General features: G+C 49.3%; 1 protein-coding gene across 1 annotated transcript in view; it reads right to left on the bottom strand.

The window, feature by feature from the left end:
* LOC107521320 (c-Maf inducing protein) overlaps positions 1–19919 on the bottom strand; it is a 230503-nt gene that overhangs the window by 37044 nt on the left and 173540 nt on the right. Inside the window, exons 4-7 of the mRNA XM_016165886.2 lie at positions 15521–15682; positions 10738–10779; positions 5320–5382; positions 2942–3022 (exon numbers count right to left, since the gene is read on the bottom strand). Coding sequence (XP_016021372.2) covers positions 2942–3022; positions 5320–5382; positions 10738–10779; positions 15521–15682 — 348 coding nt within the window. The remainder of the gene's footprint in view (positions 1–2941; positions 3023–5319; positions 5383–10737; positions 10780–15520; positions 15683–19919) is intronic.

The raw sequence follows: 19919 nt of genomic DNA, 5'->3' as shown, positions 1-19919 counted from the left end.
GACTATAGCTACATCTTCTTGCCTCATTTGCCTCATCAAGAACATTCCAATAAGCAACGTGTGAGCGCAGGGACCACAGTCATTCTTGGAGACAGAGCTGTTGAGACTCTCAGGGGAGCACACTCAAGGGCTGCTTCCACTTGTATTTAATTTTAACTTCTGCCCAATGAGTAACACTCTTCAGGACTCGACCTCTCTCTAAGATTCGGTTCGCTCATCCATGAAATTAGGGCACATGATATATTTGCAAAAGATGCACTCTGAGAATAGGGGAAACTCCAAAACCCCAGAACACTGCTATGGTGTATAATTTCCCCGTTTCCCAAATATTCAAGTACCTCCTTAATGAGGAACAGTGCATGCAGGGTGAAGAGAAGTCACTGGTCATTCACTGCTGACAGGCATGCGGCTGGCTAGGCACACTCACTACCCAGTGACTAGACTCCCCCCCACACTGGCCAAGAGCCCCAACTCCAAAATGGTGCATCTGGCCCATGGCTGATTACTAAGCTTGATAAGTGTCAGATGAGTGACACCAGAAGTCTGCGGTGCTTCCTGCACCTGGTGGTATAAGCCACAGTCACTGCTTAACACGAATCTGTTCTTCTGCAGGAGGGGCTGCTCCCCCTTGGTCTCGTCCACAAATCTCAGCCACGGTGTGTAATTAGCAGACACTTTATAGTATCTCTAGAACTGAGGATCACTCGGGGAAAGTTCTTTAAAAGTGAAGTGAGAATTCATGCCTGAGGGCCCCTGATCTCTGCCAGGATACAACAGAGACTATAAATTCTGGACTTACCCTGTAGCTGTTCTGATTTTTATCCAGAAAATTATTACATGGTCAACAGTCCAGACCCATAAAGCTAGCCAAATATAAGGGAGAAGTTGTAAGGCTAAGTCGTGGGAGGCCTGAAGTTTTGCTTTTTTCCCTTTGAAGTCAGGTATCCCAAAAGAACCCTTATTAAACATCCTAATGACTGGCACGAAATATGCAGAAATGTTTATGTGCCTGGGAGGCACAGGGCGCCAAGTGTACCCTGGGGTGTCACACTGTCATTGACACGTTTTGATGGGAAACGGTCCTCTGCAAAAGGAAACTCCAGAACCTTTGTTCTGGACTCTGAAAGGGTAAGGCTCTTTCCTCACACCACATCCACACTGATTTTAAAGTTAACGACCAGAGACCCTTTCTTCCCGGCTGACCAGAGCCAGAGAATGCCCTTGAAACTAGTGAAGCACAAATTAAGGAAGAATCACCTCCCCAAACGGGGAGCTTCTTTGTTAGTCCTGGAGAAAAAATGAGATGGAGTATCCGTCTCCCTCTTATTTAGATAACAAGAAACACATTTATCTCAAACCCAGAAAGGTCTCAGAAATAAGCAACAACTCAATTATGGTGTGTGATTGCTCAGGGTAGAGAACGGTAAACAGAATTTATGTGGTATCAACAGGGTTCAACTGGTAGTGGCTGCCTGCAATGCTGTGCTACGTTTCCATTGCTGATTGGGGAAGGAGGGTAGGTTATATAATATTTTTAGGGGCATGGTTTGGAGACAGGAAAGCTACTTTACAAACTCCTTTTCATAATTATTTTCATATGCCGAACGTCGACAGGGCAGAAGGCAGTAATCATGGGCACCCCACAACTGACTCAGTAGCCCAACCTGTGCTGTTACACCAATACCTCTATGCCTTCAAGGTGAACTTAAGTCTAGGCTGGCGGGTGGCTCAGGAGAGTAAGTCAGAACACCAGCCTTTGCTTCAGACTGCCTGCTTCTTGGTGCCACTCATGAGTAACCAGGGCTGGTTACCTGAGCAGCCTATGGAACCTTCAGGGTCTCAGCCTCCTCATCTATAAAAGGTGGTCATGGCTGTCATGAGGGTTAAATGACATGATAGCTTGGAGCCACATTGTGCCTGGCTCTAAGAAGGTGCTCAAAAAGTACCTGTGTGTACACATAAGTTATGCTTATTCCTAGCTGCGGCCCCAGGGCCAGTCAGCGGACCTTGCTAAGCCTCAGTTTCTTCACCTGTAATACAGAGAAAACTCATATCTGCTGCTCTCATTGGACTGATCAGAACATGCAGAGTCTCAGATTATAAGTGCCTATCACCGTAAATTGCAATTAAATTCTGCCACTGTATTTTTTAAAAATCAACTGAAGTCCATACTTAATTCAGATTTCCTCAGTTTCCCCCTAATGTTCTTTTTCTGTTCCAGGATCCCATCCAGGCGGAAACCTCATTACATTTAGTTGTCAAGTCTCTTTTGGTCCTCTAGACTATGACAGTTTCTCAGACTTTCTTTGTTTTCGATGACCTGGACAGTCTTGAGGACTACAGAATGTGTCCCTCAACTGGGACTGGTCTGCTATTTTTCGCTTGATTAGACTGGGGTTGGGGGTCTGAGAGAGGAAGACCTAGAGACAAAGCACCCTTCTCACCACACCATATCCAGGGCACGTATCATGACCATGACTTATTACTGTTGGTGTTGACCTTATTGCCTGGCCCAGGTTGTGACCCTCGGGTTTCTCCACTGTACAGTCACTCTTCCTCTTTTCCACCCCGCACACCCTGGAAGGGTGTCACCACGTGCCCACTGAAGGAGCGAGGAGTTCTGCTCCCCTCCTTGAGGGAGGAGTATCTACAGACATGACCTATGACTCTACACACAGGAGACTTACCTCTTCTCCCCTAGCCATACTATTTTTGTTATTCTTACCTCCAGTGCAAAGGTTCTTCCTGTTGCCTTAACAGGAAAAGGCAGAACCAAAAATGACAGGCTGCACGAAAACCCCAATTTATATAGGATCCCAACTCCGGTGCCTGTTGATCGAGCCAGCAACTCCACTCTCCAAATCTTTGGAAAAGTGAAAGGCTGGGCAGACCTGGGGCCTGCCTCCTCCAGCTCGGTGGCTCGGGTGGTCAGGGAACTCACCATGTTATGCTTGAGGATTCTCTGGACCACGGGGGTGAACACTTCGATGACCACCATGGACCGGGGCCGCTCTCTGCAGTGCTGGGGAGACAGGAGGACATGGTTAGCACCGAGCCTGTGGGTCCTTGTTCTTTTTTTTTTTGAGTAAGACTAGTAGGTGGGGATGGGATTTTTTAGTTTGCGTTTTGATCTTAAAGTCCGAGGTTGTTTAGATGGTACAGACAGAAGGCTGTTCTGACACGACCTTTATTTAATACAGTGAGATTTCCGCAGCACTAAGATTCAGAGCGCAGGCCTAAGAGGAGAGTCCCTGAGTCAGTGTAAAATACCAGGGCTTTACTGTCTGGACACCAGAATTTTGAAAATTCTGTGACTTTTCAATTGCCGGCTTTGATAAGCTGGCAGCAATCTGCAGGTCACGTGGAGCTCTCAGATGTGTTTTCTCTCCCTGACAGGGTGTTCTGTCTTCAAATTGAAATGGAAGGCCTTCAGGAGGAACGGGCAAGATCCCACCACTCCAACGCAGCTATAACCTGCCTGGGCCTAAAGGTGCTGAGTTTCCAAGCCCTGGATGAGGATGCTGGACTTGGGATATTGGAATCAGGGCTTTCCTGGGAAATCCAAGATATATTAACTTTCCTCAGATCTTGGTGTCCCGGTCTTGAAGTCTGGTAAGAGAGGCTACCCGGTGTGTCCAGAGCGCTGGCCCAGAGTGGACGGGTGTGAGTAGCTTTGCTCCCCGGCAGCTCTCCTCTGCGGCAGGCTGCCAGGCGGTGGGAGCACCAAGCCTGCGGCTCTGACCTCCACAAGAGGAAAACAGCCAGGAGGCTCATGGGCCCTTGTGGCCGGGACCCCACCCTCCAAATGGTAGGGCAGCCCTCTGTTTTAGGACCAATGAGGACTTCTATTAGGTGATGCCCCAAAGGATGGTTTCTTCTACATCACTGGTTTTCAAACTGTGCTACCAGGAACCTTCAGGTTTGTTTTACTTTGAACAAAGGTCCATTGGTCTAGAACAAGTTGGAAAACCATGAGAACTAGGAGAAACCACACAGCTGAAAGGAGAACAAGGAGCAGACCTGGATTAAACTGGATCAAATATTAAGAGAGGAGGTGACCTAGTGACAGGTAAGGAGCAGATGGCTCTTCTCAGGAGCGCAAACATGGGGTTATCTGACCCGACTCCGCTTTGAGGCAGAGAAGCCCATCTTTGTTGTCCTTAGTCTCACCAAACTGTTACTTCTCCCCCTTCCCAAGGGGGCGGGGTCTTGATACAGCATAAGACCCCAACGCCCGTGTGCGGGCACGCTCTTGCACACACACGTGCAGGAACAACTGTACAGTCAGGTGCTCCCCCACCTGGGCTCAACTAACCTGGACCAGAGGGCACACACTGGCACATGCCCACTTTAAGAACGTACCCTGGACACTTCGGGCCAGCAGGCTGGGCCAACTCTCTGCTCTGTGGGTCACCAGAAAACGTCTCCTGATAGAGCCAAAGAGGATGATGCAATCCTGTCTTCCTAAACTCCTGTCCTCTGACAAACACGAAGAATGCACACTCCCTCGTGCGGGGGTCAGGGGCCAAAGGGCGAGGCGGGGGGCAGCAATAAATGCTGCCCAACCCCCTTTCCTCCAAAAACCATCAGATCTCCCAGGGCCGGTTTTGCAAGGCCACGCGGGAGGGAAGGAGCGAGTGAGGTGAGTCATCAGGAGACCAGGGGAGTGCTGGGAAACAGCAGACCTAGGCCCTGTGCCTTTCCAAGGACGCCAAATCATTACATAAAATAATCACACAGCAAAGAACAAAACCGTACTTCATGCTGGTTCAGCTCTGGACCGCTGAGGTACGCTTGCAGAATAAGGGGTGCCTGGTCCTCCACGTGCCCTGGACATGTGTATGTAAATCCTACTGTGAGGCTGGCACTATGTGCCTGAGAGCGGGTGTCCTGCTCTGTGGCTCCTCCATACTAACTTGGCATTCCCTGCCTTCTTCCCCTGCTCAGGAAAGCCCCACGGCTGTGCCCCCCATGGGCCAGCTGGTGCTCAGAGGAGCCCTGGCTAATAATAACCCAGCTCTGACGTCAGGAGCCCAGAAAACCTGATGCAGACTTCTCCCAAGACATTCCAAGGAAAAACTGGATGCTCCTCCCTGATCCACTGGTTTGCACCCTGGGCCTCAATTATAACTTGTCTGGCAGAGAAGAGGTTGTAATTCTAAGAATGGGGTACCTGGTTTGCTTTCTGGCTATGTCCAAGGTCCTGACCCCAATCGGTGAGGACTGGGTTTTCAGTGCAATTGTGCAAAGCCAACCCCCACCATGCACGCACAGAGGCAGGCTGGTCCTGCAAACAGCCCCACTTCAGCGATGCCATACCTTGCAAAAGAATTCACAGAGATCTGGTGGTGGATGGTTGTTTTCCAGCAAAGGAGCGATTGCCTGAAAGACAATGAACCAAATGTCAGTTGGAATCTCTGGGAAGAAATTACACAGGGGGTGTGCATCTACACAAGAGAATTGACTGACGATGGAAATCACAGCCTCCCTGTCACTCTCTGGGTAAAAAATGCCCAGTCTCTAACTTGCAGGCCAGACCGCCTAAATTTTGGGGGGCACATCACTCCCACTGAGCTGATAAAAGCTCTGGGTTACCTCTAAGAAAAATACATACGGTGATGCGTGTAACTTCTGGGGTTTCACAACCCTCAGATCAATAGTCCCTGACTGTGAGGCTGCACAGCGTGGTGGTGATAAGCCCAGGCTTTGGGTGCAGAGCCCTGGGCGTGAGGCCTAATTCTGGTGCTTACTACACTGTGACAATCAGAGCGAGTTATCTCCTCTCTCTGAACCGCCTGGTTCCCACCTGAAAAGTGGAACAGAGAGTCAGTGTGAGGGTTAGAGACGTCACACGTGCCAAGAGGGTTTCTCAGCCTTGCACTGTTGACGTTTGGGTCCAGCTGTTCCTTGTGGTGGCAGCTTCCCAGTGCTACTACAGGATGTCTAGCAGCATCCTTGTCGTCGACCCACTAGATGCCAGGAGCGACCCCCGACACAGTTGTGACAACCAAAAAGGTCTCCAAACACACTTCGTCGTATATTAAGGAAGGCTGGAATATCTACTGCCTCTTGAATTCACTTTCTGCCAAGGCTGCTTTAGGCCGGCTGGACATAGTCACCGGTTCCACTGCCATTCCTACGCAAGGTCCCATGGCCTGAACCGTGTTTGATTCTTGATTTTTCTGTCCCTTTCATTATTTCTGTTTTAATGATTTTGCTAAATTTAAAATTCAAATAAAAATTCTGAACAATTGCTAAATGCTTCTTGGGGGACAAAACTGGCCCTAGTCGAGAACCCCTGGCGTAAAGCGCCTCTCGCAGAGCCTGAAACAGGCCGGCTCTCAGTATATGTTAGTTCCTAGGTGGCTACTGCTTATGCGAAGTCCACCCTTGTTTCTGTTTGCCACACTGGGCACAAGATTAGGAAACAGGAGACCCAGGACCCAGTACCAAGACTGCCAGGCTGTGTGGCCTTGGGTGGGCATTAATCTTCTAGTCTGTAAGATGAGGAAAACTAGAGTTACTGATTCATAGGGTTGTTGATGGGGGGGGGGGAGATCTGATGAGAGAAAATTCTAGAAGCTTCAGAGTCTAAGCCCACTGCCTAGAACACAGCATGTCAGTGATACCATCACAAGGGGACCGTCTGGGTCTGCAGTGGGCACAGCAGAAGGGGTGACGGATCTGCCGGACTCCCCGGGAAGGCTCTGTGATGACACAGTCTCCCTGTCACCGACACCCACAGCTCAGACCTGCCTGTGGTCTCAGAGGGTCTTCCTGATCTGCCCCCTACGGCAGTGCTCTTGGATTCAGGGAGGGATCTCTCGTAAGGCCATCAGGGAAAGGAAAGCATAACTGGGCACCGGTAAGAGCTGGCCCTTAGTTGACTCGTTATGCAGGTGAGCGACCTCTGCGACAGACAAAGTCACCGAAATGGAGGTTCTGCTCTGCGGCACCAACAGTTGAATCGACAAACTCTTGGAGACCAGGCCCAGGGTCTCATTTGTCTAGGGCTGTGCATGTGACTATCCGATTTTTAACTGACATGAAAGAAATAATTTTAAAGGAACTAAAATTAAGAATGCAGTTCCTCAGTCACACTAACCACATCTCAGGTGCTCAACAGTCACATGAAGCTAGTGGCTACCACGCTGCATAGCCAGAGGACATGCCATCGCCATGGAAAGTTCTGCGCAGAGAGGCTCAGCGTCCGGCTGCTGCGTGTGGAGTCTCTGCTGCCCCGTAAGCGCAAGAAGAGGTAAAGCCACCGCAAGGTCAGCAGGACAGGGAGCCGCCCCCAGCACGCGAGCCACGGCCTGGCCTGCAGCTCTGCTCCCCCAGACCAGCTCTGGGAGGAGGGACGACGACACACAGGGTGCATCCCCCTAGGTTGGGCCCCTTCAATTACATTGAGCCCCCTCTTTCATGGAAATGAGTCAATGACAGAGAAGTGGGAATGAATCAGGCGCCCACATGGGCATCAGGCGTGGGCTCCACGCTTCCACAGTCACTATCTCACTTGATCCTCATTAAAACTTGGTGTGGTCACACAGTAATTATTTCCATTTATATAAATGAAGAGACAGAGGGTCAGGGAGGTTACAAGACCTACCCTGGTTACAAAATTCAAAAACATATAATTAACTAAAAGCTTACATTTTTGTGGACTCCTTCTGTGTGAACTAAGCACATGCGGTGCCTTAGTTCATTTACCACTCCCGGCAGCCCCGTTAAGAAAGGTTCTGTTGCCACACCCACTTCACAGAGGACTGAGGCTTGGCGCATCAAGCTAGCTGGCAGCTATCTGAATGGCTATCTGGTTAAATAAAAATATTCTTGAGCCAGTAGAAGGAATGGGGTCGATTAGTGGTTCTCTCTAGGGTGACTCTGCCCTCCAGGGACTGCCCCTGGCACTTATGGGGCCAAGCCAGGGACGCTGCTCAACATTCCACACTGCAAAGGACGGCCCCCACCACAAAGGATTATGTATCCCTAAATGTCACTCGTGCCATGGGTAGAAAAGCCTAAGGTAGATATGCACCAAAACTTGAAAGAATCTCCAAGACATGTTGTTAAGTAAAAAACCAAACACAGAACACATCCAGCATCACATCGTAGATGTTAAAAACAAAAAACAAAAACACAAGTGTATGTCTGTGTGGGTTTATCACCACCTGGAAGCCCTCATGGGTAGATAGTCTCTGAAGAGGGTGCTGGGGTGGGGAGAAATTTTTTCTTTTTCTTTTTTTAACAATGAAAATACACTCATGAATTACTTGCATAACTAAAGATAATTTTAATAAAACCAATTAAAATTTAAAGCTCTCTTTCATTACTCGCCCAAGGTCACTGTTAGTACGGGGTGAGCCCAGGGTCTGCACTCAGCCCCGAAGATGAACCCACACTCAGCATGAAACATGCTTTCTTCACCAGCACAGGGGAACGCAGCAGGGGTTTGGCCTCCAGGTCCATGCTCACCCGGTGACATGCCAGCTGTTACCAGCTGACGATTACCTTCTGCACGGATGCCTGACTGATGGATTAAATAAAACCAACTCAAGTTACTTGTAAAAGTACTTGTGAAAAATAAGTTCATAAAAAAAACCAAAAAACAAAACCAAGCTCTGTTGAGAGACGAACCAATTGCCAACAGGTCAAATCAGATAATGTAGTTGTTGTAATGAAAGGAGGCTGCAGAAGGCTTCAAAATAATGGCCACAGCACTGGGAGCAAAGAATACTGAAAGGGAGGCTCAGGACCAGAGTCTCAGATCGAATTTCTCCGTTCTCAGGCATTCCCGCTGAGCAGGGACGCTCGGCCCAGCCCAATTAAGGGGTCATCCCAGCCAAATTAGCTGGACAAACGCAGCCTGGATTTCTCAGACCAAAATTCCTTTCCCAGGCTATCCTAAGCCCAAAACCCTTGCCCTCCCTTCCAGGGTCAAAGTGCACAGTGGAACCACAGGTGTCGCCGGCAGGGAGAGAAAGATGCCAATCCCTTCCCTGGCACCCGTGTTCCAGCCTACTCCCCCCCCCCACCCCCAGCCAGAGTGCCACCCCTTTGCCTTTGCATGTGCTGGGATCCCTGTCTGGGCCGCCTTTCCCAGGAGCACGCCTATCCAGCCTTTAAGACTCAGTTTGCTCACCTCCTCCTGGAAGCCCTCTGTCGTCTTCCTCCCAGTACCTCCCCGAGAGAGGAGGCTGGGCGCCTATCCTCTGTGCTCCTCTATCACCCTGAACGATTCTCGACCCCGACAATGTAATTTCCTGATTATCTGTTGGCCTGTCAGGCTCTCCCAGCTCCCAGTAAAGCCCTCAATGGTGGCTTTATGTCTGTGAAATAGAGACCAGTGTCTGGCACATACTTGTACTCACATGATAACAAACATTGGTGAAATCAAATTATTCATAGTATACCAGAGAAAGGTGGGGGTAGGTGATTGGGAGTGCCAGGATGGTGGTCCCCCTGTTCTGGCCAGAGATGGCAATGGGTGGTCAGGCTGGAGCATGGGAAAAACCTCTATTTTTAGTGAAAACTCGCTGAGTACCTACTATGTGCCAGACCCTGTATGTAGTTGGGGCTCCAAAGAAGCTGCTGCCTTTATTCTCTGCAATAAAAAGGCTGAGTGCCCAAAGGAGCCAGCTGGGGCAAGGAGTTTCTCTAGACTGGCCTTGCCAGGGCCAAGTGGGTGGGCCACTAAAGCCTCAATTCAGCTCAGAGGGTCATGCTGTCTGGGATGTTGCTCTGGTTTCAAAGGCTACAGCTGTGGGACCTCCTGGGCAGGTGTTCCTGCTCCTTTCCCAGGTACATAAGCCTCTGCCTCTTACTTCCATTTCGATTCTGCCTCCCTGCTTCCATTTCCCTATGCTTTATGTTCCAGTGATGCCGAAGCTTCCAGAATAGACCACGTTGTTTTAAATCTCTGTGCATGTTTTGTTTCCTCTCTCTGGAATGCCTTTACTCTGTTTTGCCACTTGGCAAACTCCTTTTGATCCTTCAAAACCCAGCTCAGATAGCATTGCCTCCACGAAGCTCTTGGGCTTCTTTCCCAGGTGAGTTTATCACTCTATTCTCTACGTGATCTCATTTGTCTTCCTACAGTAGATGATGGACTCCTTGGGAGCAGCTCGGTCTTAGTTATCTGTGGGTTCAAACACACAGCACAGTGCGTGGCACCCAGTAGGGGCAACTTCATTTCTTTTTCTCTCCAGCCAAAGTGACATTTCATAGCTTAAAATCACCCAGGAAGACATTTTACCTTAAAGAGGTTCACATCATAGCTAAGTTTCAGAAAATATTATCTCACATTAGGTATCAGAAGGAATTAAGTCCAGATTCTATTTGTAGATTAATTAGGAGATAGAGCCTAGGGGAAGAAAGAGAATGTTTACCTTTCCACTAATAGGGTTATGCCTCTGAATAAATCATATGGTCTCTGCCATTTCCTTCCTTCAACTCCCTCAGCCACTTAGGAAGGAGGCTGCGATTAAGACACATTTGCTACAAACCTCAAAGACAGATAATTACATTCCTCCCCTGCCCCCTACCCCAGATCAACTGGGGCTCTGAAATATGCAAAAGCACGAGGGAGATACGTCTGGCTTGACAGAAAAGACAAAACTGAGCAAGGTTGCTGTGCTAGTGGATTGCACTGGTGCCCCCAGAATCAACTCAAACTGGGGAAGAACTGTGGGCACTGGGAGGCAGGCAGAGGGAGAGAGATCGTGAGAGACTCACCACAATGATGTTTTCATGCTCCTGGGTCGTCAAGTTTGTGTTCTAAAGCATTGAACACAGAAAGCAGGAAGAAACAAAACAAAACAAAAAATACATTAATAAAATGGAAACAAACATTTGTATCTCAAAGGTCCACAGTTTCATAATGCTTTCAGCCTCTCAGACAAAGCGCTGTTGTCACTTTTTATTAAACAACCAGAAGACCCTCAAAAGCACGGTCAGGGTAGGGGAAAAGTACAGCTTTGGGCCAGGGGGAGCTGTGTTCCCAGTCCGTTTTGCCGTTCATGCGTTATGTGACCTTGGACAGATCGCTTCTTGTTGAGACTCGTTTCTTATTCTGTAAATGCGATCCTCTTTAGGCTGCCATGAGGATATGTTGTAGCGATGTCACTTGGAAGCCAGAAGGCAGGTTCATAATAAACATGTAACGAAGAGACTTTTAAGGCTTGACTCTGTACCAGGCAGCCTTTTAGGAGCGGCATGTATAGTATCTCAGCAGATCTCAAACTACATTCCCAGGGAACACTAGTGTTCTCTGAGTTGGCCCAAGATTTTTAGCTAAATTCAAATTTTAACAATCAATTTTCAAAAATAATATTAAGTTGAACAGATTAAACTTGTTTAATTCTTAGCCCCACCCCCGAAACCCCGATTTGGAATTTTCTTATACAAATGGTATCTGTACCATCAACCTGTGAGTATGCGAAGGAGGAAAGGGATGAATATGTGATAAATAAGATCATGGGAAAACTCGGGAACAGCCACTATTGCCTTTTTCGCTAGTTTCATGGTGTGTTCTGCTGTTTGTCTTGGTGGACACGGGTTTTCTTTGGTATCAACTCATATTTCCCAACAGAGCCACGTTTGCTGCTCGTCAGGCACCTCCTCGCTAGTGGTGAATTGGCAAGATCAATTGTTCCTGGGTTCTAGAAAGAGCCCCACGGCAACCACAACCTGGACAGGTTTAAGGAGCAGCAGGATATCTAATGTGTTTACACCAGCTAAAGTGAAAGAAAAGCTAGTGAGCTGTGAATCTGCTTTTGTCTGGCTGCCCAAGGGATGATGGTGGACACAGAACCAGGGTCAGTGTCTGCACTCCACGAGTCTCTGGGTTCCCATGGAGACAGCCTGACCTGTGATGCTAGAATCCAGGAACATTCGGGAGGATGTTTTTTGGATTCCAATGCCTGTTTCTTTTTTGTGGATGCTGGAGTTTGAGCAGCCCGTTTATGGCAGATTATTAAACATCCATCATTTTTCAGCTCAGGGTAGATGAAAGCCTGGCTTCGGTCTTTCTACATGACTGATGAATTCATGATGCCTCAGGCACAGTGTCAGAGCTTTGTAATACTCGTCCCACCCATTTCTCTTTCTCATGATGGTTCTCCTACTATTTACTACTGTCCCATCGACAGATGAGTTACCTGAGACTCGACAGATGAGTTACCTGAGACTCAAAGAGGTGCAGTAGCTCACCTGGAAACACAGCTAATAGTTGGTGGAGTGGGGATTTGACCCATCTGTCCTGATTCCAAAGCCTGCATCTCCAACCACTGAGCTACAGTGCTCAAGCCACGCAAGTGACAGTTGCATCTTCAGGCTGCAATGGGACCAGCCTAACCCGCACCATACCTGTGTACCTTCCCAGGAAGAGCCTTTAGCAAGCACAGATACTGGTTCCTTTGCCCCAGTTACTCGTGGCAGCCCAGGCCACTGTCCAGGGAAATGTCTCTCCACCAAGGCCATTTTCAACCCCAGGTGGAGAGCACTCTCTAAGAGCCACTGCATTATTAGAGGGGGCACCTGAACCCCAAGCTGAGTGGCCACGCCACACAATCGACTCAACAAAGGCCCAGGAGGTCAGGGACACTGGCTATGCTTGGCCAGTGGACAGACGGTTCTTCCTCAGAACTGTTTTGCCACCTAACAGCCCCTTCTTCCCCTTCCCTCCCGCAGGATCCTGCCCACCTTCTGGACACCTAGGTGACCCCTGGAAACTCTTAGCAGGAGGCCTCAAAAACAACTTGAGGAAAAAGAACAAAGAACCTAGCCTCATATATTCTAAATGAAAAAGGGCAAGGAGGAGGGAGGATTTGTTTGTGGTTCTAGCCAATCCCCTCCAGGAATAATGCTAGCTGAAGGTGCTTAAGGTCAAGATAATAAATATCTCCCAGGATGATAAAACTGACCATTTATCAAAGGCTCCTGGTGTGTGCAGCACAGGGCACTGCTTACATATTAGAGCATCGATCCTCAATTTTGTGAAATGAGTGCTAATCTTAGTGCCAACTCATGGATGGAGACTGGGCACTGATGGGTCTAGAAACCTGTCCAAGGCCAGTTAGCTCCTGAGGGTGGAACTAGGTCTTTCTGACTCCACATTCCTGCTCTTAACCACTGTCCTACACAGGTGGGTCTCCCCCTCACTAAAAAAGTCTCTACCAATTTAGATTCAAGCCACCTCTATGAATAAGATCATGACCTTTGCAATAAGGCAGACCTGGGTGTGAGTCCTGTCCTGGCCTACCTACTACTTCTCCAAGTGACCCTGGGCAGGCAACTTAACCTCTCGGAGCCTCTGCTGATTATTCCATGCATTCAATTCTTAGCTTGCAGGGCTCTCGGAGAAATGTAAAAGATTGGCTCTAAATGCCTGCCAAAGTGATTGGTCACGGAGAGTGTGCTCAAAAAAGTGTTATGTCATTCAGAGAGGTGGTAAGCCTTACTGGAGGCAGTACTGCCTGGACTGCAGTCCCAGCTCCGGGCCTTGCCAGTGGCAGCACTTATCAGTAAAACAATAATACTGACCCTTGCCCAACACACAGGAGATGCATATCAAATGCAACTTGTTTTTTTTTTTTTCTTTAAATGCCTTTGTCTCTCCAATCTAGCACTTAAAAGATCAGCTGACTTTGAGGTGGTTGATATAAAGCTCAAGAAGTAATGCAAAGGCCCAAGGGATGTGGTCACGTGAAACGTATCTGAGATGGAAAGGAAATCTCACCAGAGGCTGGCAACTGCCACTTCCACCACGGTCCTGACGAAGGGCCGGACTTAATGATGGTGGGCAATGTGGTTGTGCAGTAAGCACTACGCAGCCCTAAGGTGGAATTTCCAGCCCCACTGCTTACTTGGCAAGTTGGCATCTGTGGGCCTCAGTTTCCTTATCTGTGAAATGGAGACAGCAAGGCCCATCTTTCAGGGAGAATAGGAGTATTAAATGAGATGCTGTGTGCATGGCACTTGGCGTCTGCCTGGCACATAGCAGGTGCTTACTGAATGTAAGCTGCCTTCTTCTTCAGATGAGAAGCCAGCCTCTGGCCTACTTACCAGACACATTCTGCTGCTCGTGGTAGGAAGCCTGAACTTGAGGTTGGGCATATAGCACTCGACCTCAAATTCCTGACCTTGACTGTCATTCTTTTCGGAGTTTGAGTCTTTACCACTCTGTGGAACATGGCTGCTCTCCCACTGGAGGATACGTCTTCTGTTCTCCTGCTTGTGACCATCGCTGTAGCCCACTTTCTACCTCTTGCACCTACTTCCTGGCAGGGCGAGAGACCCTCTCTAGTCAGCAGACCCAGAAGGCCTGGGCCAGTTTCCTGAACAGGTACTGACCTGTCTGGGCCCACAGCGAGAGGGCCAGGTCTAGGCAGCAGGGAGCTTGTTCAGGAGTCGCCAGGGGTGTGTACGAGCTACCCAGAGAACCAGGGTGTCAGAAGAGCAGGGACCACCCCCCAGGGGAGGGGGACTGAAAAAAGGGGACAGAAGCAGTTTAAATCAGAGGTCATCAACTGCAGTGTCTCCAGAGGGCCATGCAGACAATTAAACAAGAGGCATATTAATATTTGTAAAGTACTTAGAATAGCGCCTGGGAAAGAGTAAACAGAAGTGTGTCTCCTAGCATCCTCGCCTTCTAAGGACCAGCATGACTGACTCGCTGATTAAGTCTCACTTGTCTGGCTCCCCTGCCAGAATGTAAGCTCCAGGAGGGCAGGGACTTGTCCCCATTCAAACACCCAGGATGGCACCTGGCATACAGCACACTCAAAGTATGTGGGCACCTGGCAAAGCAGACTGACTGCTCAGGTGGGTTGTACTAAGCAGCGCCAGCTGCAAACTGCTGCCAGATTTTCTGATTATTTTTAAAGAGAATTTGGAAATTCCCACTTTGTTGTGAAATCTCCCAATTTAAAATATCCTGTGCAAGTTAAAGCATTACAGTGGGCAATTAAGGTATTGGGTGGGCAATTAAGGCAGAAAGCCCTATTGCCTGGGCCGTTGGGAGCCGAGGCGGGTCAGTGCTGGGCGAAGACGGAGACTGGCCGGGACCACCAGCCCCAGCACCATGGGGGCCAGAAGGAAGGGCAGTCTGGGGGCTTCTCCCATGTGCTCCCACTTGAGAATGTACTAGAGAATTATGAAATCGGCTGCGGTCATTACCTCCACCAGCCCAGCCTCCGGTCCAAGACGGTACTTCGCCCCCCACCCCCACCACTTCCCATCCCCAGTTCAGCAATGAGACATGGCAGGGTGGCAATGACTCCCCCTTCATCTCTGCCGCAAGCCTTGGATGCCTCAGCCTGAAGCGCCGTGGCAAGCCTTCTCAACACCCTCGAACTGCTGGGGGGAACGGCCCACCTCCTCGGGCAATGGGGCAATTACACAAATTTGAATCCCATTCTGGTACAGGGTTGGTGCTCAGGGAAGGTAACAGGAAACAACTTAAAAGGTGGGGTGGGGGGCGGGTGAAGTGCGAAATCGAGCGAGGGAAGCGTCTTACCTCTGAGAGCAGTTTCGAGACGATTTCCAGCGGGGCCTGGTTGATGGAGTCATCCTGCAGCGGGGACGTCAGCGCCATGTCCACCAGAGTTCGGATCTCCTTCAGCACCACTTCCCAGCGGCTTGGGTTACTCAGGACTTTCTTATATTTGTAAATCTTTTTCTGGTTGTGAGAGAGGAAAAGACACAAATGTTTCATTGTTATGTTGAGGGCTGAAGACAGAAGATGACCAAAGAATCAGACACACCGGGATGTAAAAGGCCCCAAGAAACTGTCAGTGTGGATCACTCTCTCCTGGTAAGAAACCGACACCTGAAAAGGGAAGAGTCTTGCCCAAAGCCGGGGGTGCACATGCAGACGGCCAGGCTTCCTGAACATAGAAGAGTAATCTCCAGTGACTTAAAAAAAAAAAAAATAGAAGGAAGGATTTCTCTTTCTTTCAGATAATATCTTCTGCCAAACTTATTCCCCCAAGTATTCAAATGCAATAGAAGTAGAAGCATTCGTGGGTCCACAAAGGGACTTTCTTTGAGTTGGAAGCACTGTTTCTGTTCATCCCAATCCTTGGAGAGTGAGGTTCAGCTAAGAAACAAGACAGGCTGGAGGCCAGGAATTCAACTCCGGCCAGACAGGGACTGAGCCCAGAATGGCCCCCGGGAAGACGTAAGGCCATCTCAGCTTCCGCCTGGAGAGGAAGATGCATTCTCACCTTCCTTCGCTCAGGCACCACTTCCAAAGCTGCAGAGCAACTGGGGCTAGGGCTGCTGCCTCCCTCGATTTAAGGCAGAGTTAGTTCCTCCTCTCTGACATCATGGAAACAAGAGCCCTTGGAAGGCTGAGGTCCCAGCCAAACGCTGCTCCCTTCCTGCTCCGCAGCTGCCCCCGCCCCTACCCTGCCCCCTACTGCTGCCCCAGCTTGCAGGGGAGCCTCTCCTTCTAACTGGATGAACGCCTTCATTAAGTGCACTGCTCCACGGGGAAAACCTAATTTTAGTGTTACCATGCCGGCAGCCAGCTGAGGTGGCATGTCACAGTCTCTGAGCCAAAGTCTGAATGAAGGAAGGAGGAAGTCAGGGTCCCCCACTGGCCTCTGAGGCCACCGGAGTCTCCCTGACCACTTCTGAGGTAAGAATTACTAAGTGGTGTTAGAACCCAAGCCTTAAAATAAGTGTTTGGGGGACACAGTCCACATCAAATTAACTAACTGTGCTGAGCAAGGCACCGTGGCAGAGTGGGAGGCAGAGTCCGGAGTCAGACAGACCTGGCTCTTCCTATAAAGTATTTCACTCACGGAGCCTCTGTTTTCCCTTTTGTAAATTAGGCATGAAAATACCTTGCAGCCTCTTCCAATATATAACTTTTACTTAACTAGTCTCTTAAAAAACTTTAAAAGGACGAAATGTGCAATCCATAGCAATACAAAGAATATCTCATTTTCTTTCTCCCATTTTTTCCCCACTCCATGATTTTCTGGAGCCTCTTACTTGCTAATCACACCCTATCACCGCCACCATCACCCACATAGTTAACTCACACCACGGTTTATTTCCCTTTCATCATCCCAGGTCTTTCTTATATAAATCAACTTAATTTGTCCCTCCCTAAACACACATACATTCTTTCCCTCTCTTGCTCTCCCCTGACCTATCCCTTTGTCTCTTTGCTTGTCTGTCTGTCTTACTGTTCTCTGCCCATTCAGCCATTCCCCACCAAGAACTAGAAGGGACAAGCCCTCTCAGAAGGCCAGTGGGAAACAGGACACAAACTGTTGAAGTGAAGACAGCAATTTTCATCAGGCGGGTTAAAGGAAAAGACCAGAAACATTTCCTGCCAGTCATTTTGGATCTGATAAGAATGGAAAGAAATGTATGGCAAGTTCGGGGGGCGGGGGGCAGGGAAGGATGTGGTTAGTGAACAGTAAATGTGCTGTTGATGGGGAAGATGGTGACAACGAGTATTTGCTGAACCCTATGACGTTAATGATGAGATGCACCCAGTTCTCTGAGGCTTCCTTAGGACCGTCACCAGCCTCGGTCCTGGTTACCATCAGCAGAGCATCCCTGCCCAGCACTGTGAGCCAGCAGGTGCCTTCCCGGAACTGCCAGGTCTATGCAAACGCCAAGTGCCCGGCATCTAACTCAGTGGAGACACTTCCCGAGGCAAGAACCCAATCCATCCCTGGAGACAAATGCGCCTCTGAGTCCCGAACACTGTGGTTTTCCTCTGTACCCAGAGAACTGCTTAATTTTTAAATGACTATGAAATGATCACAGAAACTTGCCATATATTAAGCCCCAGAGAAAACTGTGATGATGCATACCCATGCCTTTGCACAGAAGGTTCCCGATTTGAATACAGTCTGAACTTCAAGTGCCTTCTCCTCTGATCAGCTGCAAGTTATTAACCTTTGAAAGAACCATTACTCCATTTTTTGTGTGAAAATGATGCATGCTCATTGTAAGAAATAAACCCTGCTAAAAAGCACAAAGCAAAGGATAAATGAAAAAAAGCCTCAAAAATCCCACAACCTAGAAATAGTCATCATTAATCGTTGGCGAACATTGTTCCAGCCAACCTTCATTTAAACTTTGCTGAATACAGCCGGCCCCTGGGGTCGGAGGCCACGGGTACAGTCCACCACTCTCTACGCTGGGACATAAATGAGACTCCGGGGCAGCAAGGCCCTGGCACATCACTAGCCCCTATGCGGCTTTCATTCAGGCCTTTCGTGGGTGTGCCCACCTCGGTGCTCACCGACACAGCCCCCTCCCTAGAGAGGGGAGAGCGGCAGCTCTCCCTCGAGCACATGAGCCCTCCTTGCTCGAGATGCGTCTCCAGGACAGTAGTCACACAGGCTGCATTTAACACCAGAAGGTCCCAAGGATTGTAACAGGGGCTAACATTTAATGAACATATACTCTGCACCAGGCACTGTGCTGGGCGCTTGTGGGCATCATCTCATTCCATCCTCACAGTAACCCCAGGAGCTGGGGACCTGCCACAGGCTAAGCCTTCCTAGGAGGTGACCCTAAGACAAGGTAGGTGCAAATGGTTTATTTGAGAGGTGCAAGAGAATAAAACAGTGCAGGGTGGGGAAGAGAGACTGGGAAGAGAAGGCAGGAAGTTAACAGGGCATCATTAGGCAGTATGACTGGACTACTGGCAATGATACCCACTGTGGGAATGGGTGCTGAATCCCACGGGGGACTCTACAAGACAGTGCAAATCATGCCTTAGAGCTGACCCACCCAAGGAGCTGCGGCACTGATCCACCAGCTTCCTGGATACTCCAAGACTTCTGGCTGTCCTGTGCCCAGACCAAAGCACTCCCACAGCCAGAAAAACACATCTTCCCGGCAGTCACACATGTTCACAGTAAGCGGTCTTCAGAGCTGAGTGATGCTAAGAGGACCAGGCGCCTGCAGCTTCTGCTCCAGGACTCCAGCATCCTGTTTACACATAAAACTATCACAGCTGGAGAGGGGTAGGACTTCCAAGGTCAAGCAGCTCGAAAGGGGCAATTCAAGAGTTAAAACTGGCTGGCTGACTCCAGAGGTCCTTCTCCTTCTATGACATCGGTCAGGGCCAGCTCAGATGATGGAGGAGGACAGATTAGCCAAGAGACACTGTAAGGAATGGGTCAAGACTGCTTGGTGGCCTGGAGTGAAGACAAGGACAAGTCCACAAGGCTCTGAAAGCCAGAGTCCAGGTGACCAAGGAGGTGGAGGAGTTTCAGAAGGGGCTGGTAGGAAAAGCAGGTGGATAATGTGGCTGTGACATCGTGGTCATGGGGTGTGGGCAGGCTGCTGGTTTCCAGAAGAGGCTCTGAGCTCTGGGACAGGGCAGCCATAGGCAGAGGGAGGCCTGTCTGGGACCCAGTCACTCTGCCTGGGGTGACAAATTAGCAAGTTTCATCCCAGGAACTCCAATGAGCTCATCTGGCGATGAACCACGGTGGGGCTGGGATGGGATGCCTCTGAAACCCTGACTGCCAGCCTCCCAGGAGTCCAGCCCTCGGCTTTGCAGTACAGTCCTCCCACCAAGCCCACTTCACCAGGAGGGCATGTGACCTCTTGCCATGTCCAGCATGATGGTCTGCTGGACTTCTCTGACAGAGGCCTTCATACTTGTCTCCCTGCTTATTTTGTGCAAAGAAGCCAAGAATGGCGTTACATTTTTTAAAAGATTGTAAAAAATATACACATGCAACAGAAATCAGATGTGACCCACAAAACACCAAATATTTACTGTCTGGCCCTTTATAGAGAAAAAGTTTGCCAACACCTTGCTGAAAAGATCAACCTCCAGCCCAGTGATGAATGCATAATGCTGCTCAACATCATGAGCCATCAGGGACACACAGGTTCAAACCATAAAGAGACACCATTTCACATCCACC

The sequence above is a fragment of the Rousettus aegyptiacus genome, unplaced genomic scaffold, assembly GCF_014176215.1.
Source record: "Rousettus aegyptiacus isolate mRouAeg1 unplaced genomic scaffold, mRouAeg1.p scaffold_m13_p_14, whole genome shotgun sequence".
Classification (NCBI taxonomy): domain Eukaryota; kingdom Metazoa; phylum Chordata; class Mammalia; order Chiroptera; family Pteropodidae; genus Rousettus; species Rousettus aegyptiacus.
The sequence above is the reverse complement of the archived record's forward strand: the minus strand, read 5'-3'. Positions and strand labels throughout refer to the sequence as shown.